A 6,524-nucleotide genomic window follows, 5' to 3' on the forward strand; every position below is an offset into this window, starting at 1 on the left:
AGAGTAGAACGCCTTTATCATACCATCAACGGGGTTATATGGGACAGAAGTGTAATCCAAGGTGAACATGCAACACAGGTGTGATGTAACACAACGTAAGTGGGAACGTGTAGTAGGATGCACAGTGTGAGTGTGTGAATCTGTTACACTCATGCGGCAAAAAGGAGGTAATAACTACAATACCTACTTGAAAAGCGTCAAGAAAGTTCTTTCACAAGTGCCAGATCACAGTTTGAGCACCTCCACCCTGTTGGAACTGCAAGCTGATCCGCGAGTAAAGCGTCTATATGACACCCACTTCAAAAACAATCCCGATCACATCAGTTACCCGTCTGTGAGAAATGTGATTGCATCCAACATACTCAACTATGATTCCACTACCGATCAAGTTCGCGATTCCGTTGCAGATGTCAGGAAGAAGAGAAAGGCACCTTTAACATCAGTGCCTTTCAATCTATTACAAGACCACGAATTTGACCGATGGATCCTACAAATCCTGGACAGTTTCCTCCGACATACAAATATACCGGCAACCTTTTTGAAGAGCAACTATTTCACAAGCCGATCACAACTGCTGCAACTCTACGATGAAGATCGACTGAGGTTCAGGAGTCGGGTGGAAGCGGCTGCGGATGCCCTGAAGACGCAGACGATGAACGACTACACTACTCTGGTCAACGAGACGAATCGCATCTACATGTCCAGGTACCCGTTTGCAACCATAGCGGGTGCGGTGGGAATCCACAAACATGTCGATGGATTCCTTCGATCAGAACGAAAGATTCATGAACTAGCCACCCTAGTGCTAGCTGTACCAGGATCGCAGCTCAAGTTTCAAGATCTCAACGATATGACTTCTACGTATGGTAGAACAACTGAAGCAAAATTGATCCATCCCGAGCATTTCATGATCAGAGCACAAAAGGTGATGGTGGACGATGCATCATTCATTCAAGAGGTTCTGAAGGATAAAAGCAGGATCACTCGTATCATCAAGGATATCCTGAGTGGACGTTCAATGTGATCACGTGCGCGAAAATTTTCAGGCTATGATCAAGAATGGACTACCCTCTCAGCAGTGCCGACATCAAAGGAAGATTGAATGGTGTTGGAGGGTTCGTGGGGTGTACAAGTTACGACCTCTTACCACCCTTGAACAATGGAGACTTTTGTATCGTCAACACCGACAACGTTCTACTGGTGTACGATGCACCGGAAGGTGGACATCATTGGTTGACCGTGTGTCGCGAGCAAAACGTGATCCTGGTTTTTTACAGTTTCGGACGCAGTCTATACACTATGGAGCAAGATTACACTGAACCTGCACTGTGCGATTTCTTTAAAGAAGCCTATGCAGACTGTAAGATCATCACCAACACCCAAGCCGTTCAAGACAGAAGCACAGCAGTATGTGGATGGTATGCCATATTGATGGGAAAGCTATTTTCCAAATATGGTCTGGATGAAGCACTTCGAATTTTCCGAAGAGTCTTCGATGAGGATGAAAAGCTGGAAAACGATCAACTGGTTCTCAGTTTAGGTGCCTTGCGAGGTGGTGGAGCCTTGTGGGATACGAAAGTGCAAAAAGCACTTCATGATGGAAGACAGAAGAAGAAGTCGCAGTCCACACCATTCCACACGCAACTGGCTAACGAATTGCACAAACCCAGACGAGTGCATTTCAAAAGACGCAAGGTGAAGAGCAGGTCTGTGGATCACATCTGGAGTGCCGATCTAGTGGATATGCAACGGTTTGCCCGAAGCAACAAGAACTACAAATTCCTGCTGACCGTCATCGATCTGTACAGTCGCTATGCCTGGGCAGTACCCCTGAAAACCAAAACTGGCTCTGCTGTCAGGGATGCATTCGACCTGATCCTGAAAACATCGAACAGGGTACCACAAAAACTATGGGTAGACGAAGGCAAGGAGTTCTACAATGCAACAATGAAGCAATGGGTCAAGGATCACAACATCATCATGTACAGCACCCACAACGAAGGAAAAGCCGTGGTGGTGGAACGCTTCAATAGAACACTGAAAGGCAGAATGTGGCGCCATTTCACGGAGAAAGCTACGACACAGTATCTTGACGTCCTTCCTCAGCTTATGGTCAAGTACAACAGCTCGAAACATCGCAGTATCGGCATGAGTCCCACGAAAGCTTCTCTTGATGGAAAACCAAAAGATGCAGACGTACACTCGAAGCAATCACCAGCTAAATTCAAAGTGGGTGATGATGTGCGTTTGGCTGTGGCTAAACGTCATTTCGAGAAAGGGTACACGCCCAACTGGACAGAGGAAGTGTTCGTGGTAAACGATGTCCTACCCACTGTACCCCACACCTATCGTGTTCAAGACCTGATGGGAGAAGTCATTCAAGGACAGTTCTATGGAGCTGAGCTACAACATGCCAGACACACAGGATTGAGATTCGATAAGGTGTTGAAATACAACAAGAACAGTCGGCTCGTCAAATGGAAGGGTTATCAAGACGAAAAATTCCATACCTGGTTAACAAAGAAGGATGTGAATGATCTCAAAAAGTATTAGCATTTCATATGTACAATGTAGCTCATGCTTTGGATTAACGTGAATATTATGAATCGCATAGTATTTACAATGTATTTCATGAGAAGATATGACATATGCTCTAGTATGTGTGGAAATCCCTCAGTGCTTTGGAATATCCTTGTGTCCGAATGCCAGGGTGTTGATACCATCCTCCAGAATGTAACGCTTACTGTCGAATCCACAGAGGGCAATCTTGTGTAGCTCCTCTCCGTGAATGCAATGTCGTCGACTTCGAAGAACATTCATTGTTCTCTTCAGCTGAGACTCCTCGACGAGACATGTTCGATAATCATCGACGGTTATGGTGTTTTTCAACACGCTTCTCTGCACACCTTTGGCACGCTTGCCATTGTCGTCGTTGTCTTCACAGCGGTATGCGTACATCTTGCTCCGCAAACCAATGAACTCCTTGATGGGTTTGCCACCTAGTTCGTCCTTGAACTTCCCTACCACCTTCTTGTTGACCGTGCTGTACAGGTGGTGGGATGGTGAATAGTTGGATGTGTCATAGGCTGTTATGTTGTTTGACATATCGGTGTACAGATCATCCGTTTGAATATGTACGATCAGACTATCAGTATCAGTGTAGAGCAAACGTACATTTTGTCCATAGCGGGGTAGGAGAACTTCATAGTAAAAGGAATACATCAAGTGCTTCGACAGATCGAGGATGGCTGTACCCACATAAATGGGTTTATTGAGAGTCACCTTTGTCCTGGCAAACTCGATTGCTATCAGATCGTTCTCAAAGGCTACACTGCGGATGTACGAAGGTTTGTTGATGCTTTTCTGGAGACGTGGTTTTTCATCCTGTTCACGAATGAGCTTGATGTTTACTCTGTTTCGAACGTTTTCCATGGTCTTGCCATATACAGCATTGTTCATCAACTACGATAAACAGGCATACAAAAAAAAAAAAGCCAAGAAAAACAACAATAAGAAAACTGTTATCTTCAGGTCATTCACACTTCCAGTACATACTAGATCCCACACTATCGCTAAATACACACACACACACATGATGTGGAGTACCCACCTTATAGAAGTCTTTCTCGAAATCAGAAGTTGATAGCTTTCTCAGGTCAGTATTAGTGTCGATGTATGGCTTCATCCATGGGTGTTGTGTGAAGGAGAGCACACGATGCACATCTGTAATCTCCACACCCAAGGACACATACTGCTGCAAGTTTCTGTAGTGCAGAACATAGTGCTCTTTCACCAGTAGATTTGGTACCAGTTTCTTCGCTTCCAAACCGGTCACCTACAAGAGTACAGTATAGATATACACAAACCTTAGAAGATTAATACAAGCATATCCACCGGATAGACCATGACTTACCATTAGTTTCTCTGCCATGTGGGTCTGATATGGAGAAAGCATATCTCGTGTCACCTTCATCTTCTCAGGAGCCAACGGATAATCATTCATCATGTCATGCACACCATCTGGAATCCTTAAATCGCACTCCACCATGTATCCCGTCGAAGAGTCCATTGGATGATCGAGTACCGTCTCCAGAAGATCATCCGTCACTGCTTCAAAGCAGAAGTCCGACACGGGCAAGGGTTGAGACATGGCCCATCCATATAGATTGTTCGCATCTAAATATTGGATGAAGCTTGACGGCTCGTCTGGATTGTACTCCGATAGATATCTGTTGTTGGCGGTGGCGTGTCTAGCGGACACCATGCTTATGCCACCTCTTTTGCCATGCTCAATGAAGTTGAACATGTCAATGTCGGAAATGAGATGAAGGGACACCTTCGTCATTTTCAGCAGCGAATCCCAGGCAAATCCCGGTAAGGTGAGGTAATTAGCGGGATCCAATCCATAGGTTGTGTGAGCAGTTCTTCTGAAGTTTTCGAAAACGTCAGCCAACAGCAGCACATCAGTCTCCAGGTAGAGGTCGTGATAGTCTCCTAGATCTTCACAGTCAAACGCAGTCCATACTGTTTGCGCATAGGCATAGTCTTCATCACTGATACCCTAGGGAATAGAAAATGTACACCAAAAAGAAAAACAAATCAACGAACTTATTTTAGTAGTTCGCCCACACAATCAATTATTTAGTATGAAGCTGCAGGAAGCGTTCAAACACATTTTGGCTTATTTTAGTACTTCGAAGTAAGATGGTGAAAAAAGAAAGAGAGAAAGATCTACTATATCTGTCACACTACTCACCGTGTTCGTTAGCGTTGAGTGGAATGCATCCTTGGGTGGTAGACGCGTTTCTTCGAATTGGTCGTACGACCCCATATATTCATACGGGTAGACACCCTTTCGTGTCAACAGTTTGCGTTCATCCTCGTCTGGAAATCGTGCGGATAGAAGGGCGAATGCATCTGGTGGTGTAGCCGAAACCAACCGGTCTAGGGAGGTGTTCAAGAATGCCAGGCTGTCGATGAACTGGAACTGTCTCCATCCGAATGTGACATATTTTTCACTGTTGATGGGAATCACTTTGATAGCACCGAGACGCTTGGTCTGAGAAGAAGAAAGAAAAAGAGGAGACACAGTTTTAAGGTGCAGCTGTAAAGATGAATATCAATCATATAAACGTGAATATGAGTACCAACATAGTAATGATCTTCCTTCTTAGAAAAACATCATGATCCACGCACACGCACACACACACACACACACACACACACACACACACACACACACACACACACACACCACGCATATGTAACGTACCCGTTCTTGTCCTTTCTCGTTCACATACGTAATCTCATCAGTGGACGTTCTCCCAATGGCAGATATGATGTGATGAGAATCGTATCCCTTCAAGTTATGAAAGATCACAGGAATCTTGATCTTGAACGGCTCAATCCGCATGTTCAGGTTACAATGGTTGTGTGCTGCACCACGGTAAGCACCGGTGATGTGACAGTGGTCACGTACACGATCGCTACCCAACGCTTCACCACAGATCCAACAGGAGACTACCGTTTCAAATTCACGTTGCTGACTTTCTGAAATGATCATTTGACCAGCATTACATGCTAGAAGCTCATCACGGATAATCTCCTCCTCTTGCTCAAGTGACAGCAGAAAACAGAACATAGAATCTTCTCCACGGTAGAAGAAACGGTTCGTGACGACGCCATCAGATCGTACTACAATGTACGAACAGGAACAGGCTACATGCTTGTTCTTTTGGAATGTCGAATGACCGATTTTCTTGACAGCGGACAGAGGTTCTATGAAGGCCTCACAATCGGCATAGATCACCTGCATTTGAGAGAGAGAGAGAGAGAGAGAGAAGTAGGAATAGCAGCAGGGACAACACCGAGTAAAACAGCGGAAAAGACAGATAGAGAATTAGGAATAGCTGCAGAGACAACACCGAGTAAAACAGCAGACAGGTGAACAATCAGAGTCAAGAAACATGTGCAGGAAAGAAAAAAAAAACAGACCACAGTGTGTTCACCTTGAAAAGTGTTCTACTTACAAATGGGGCTTGAAGCTGCTTGTTCACATTCCTGAACATCACTCTATCGCCAGCCTTTGGCATCTCCACCGTGGCTTCAGGATGTTCACTGCAGTACATCATATGATTATTCAATGCCTTCTCCGTGACGTGTGTTGAGAGACATCTGAAGCAGACGAAATGTGCTCGACGTGCTCCAGTAGCAACAAGACGACTGAATGACTTTATCCACACCCAGTGCTGCACCTCCACGTCATTGCGTTCGTCTTGAATGAGCAATACATTGATGGCGGTCTGCGGTTGCTGAGAAATTCTTAACGGATATATGACTTTCTCTTCATATCCGAAGACGTTGATGTAAAGACCGTCGTTCAGTCTTTCGATGACTGGTATGTCTTCCAGTTTTGCTGGAAACTCGATGCCGCTCACATCCACAGTATCCGCATGTTCTGCGTACGACGATTGACGATATGGATGAGACTTGTCTGCCGAAAATTTAGCAGCCAGTATTGACCA

The 6,524-nt window shown here is 45.0% G+C and overlaps 1 protein-coding gene across 2 annotated transcripts; it reads right to left on the reverse strand.

The window, feature by feature from the left end:
• Positions 1 to 2,486: 2,486 nt before the first annotated feature.
• Positions 2,487 to 4,405, reverse strand: LOC135829520 (uncharacterized). 2 transcript variants are annotated; one of them, XM_065341920.1, is made up of 3 exons: positions 3,914 to 4,405; positions 3,611 to 3,835; positions 2,487 to 3,462 (listed from the first exon to the last, which is right to left on the reverse strand). In XM_065341920.1, exons 1-3 carry the CDS (start codon positions 4,343 to 4,345, stop codon positions 2,674 to 2,676), a joined length of 1,446 nt encoding a protein of 481 aa, XP_065197992.1. In that variant the 5' UTR covers positions 4,346 to 4,405; the 3' UTR covers positions 2,487 to 2,673. The 2 variants fall into 2 exon arrangements, with proteins under 2 accessions (XP_065197992.1, XP_065197993.1); XM_065341921.1 differs by lacking the exon at positions 3,611 to 3,835.
• Positions 4,406 to 6,524: the final 2,119 nt, after the last annotated feature.

The sequence above is a fragment of the Sycon ciliatum genome, chromosome 13 (genome assembly GCF_964019385.1).
Source record: "Sycon ciliatum chromosome 13, ocSycCili1.1, whole genome shotgun sequence".
Taxonomy (NCBI): Eukaryota; Metazoa; Porifera; class Calcarea; order Leucosolenida; family Sycettidae; genus Sycon; species Sycon ciliatum.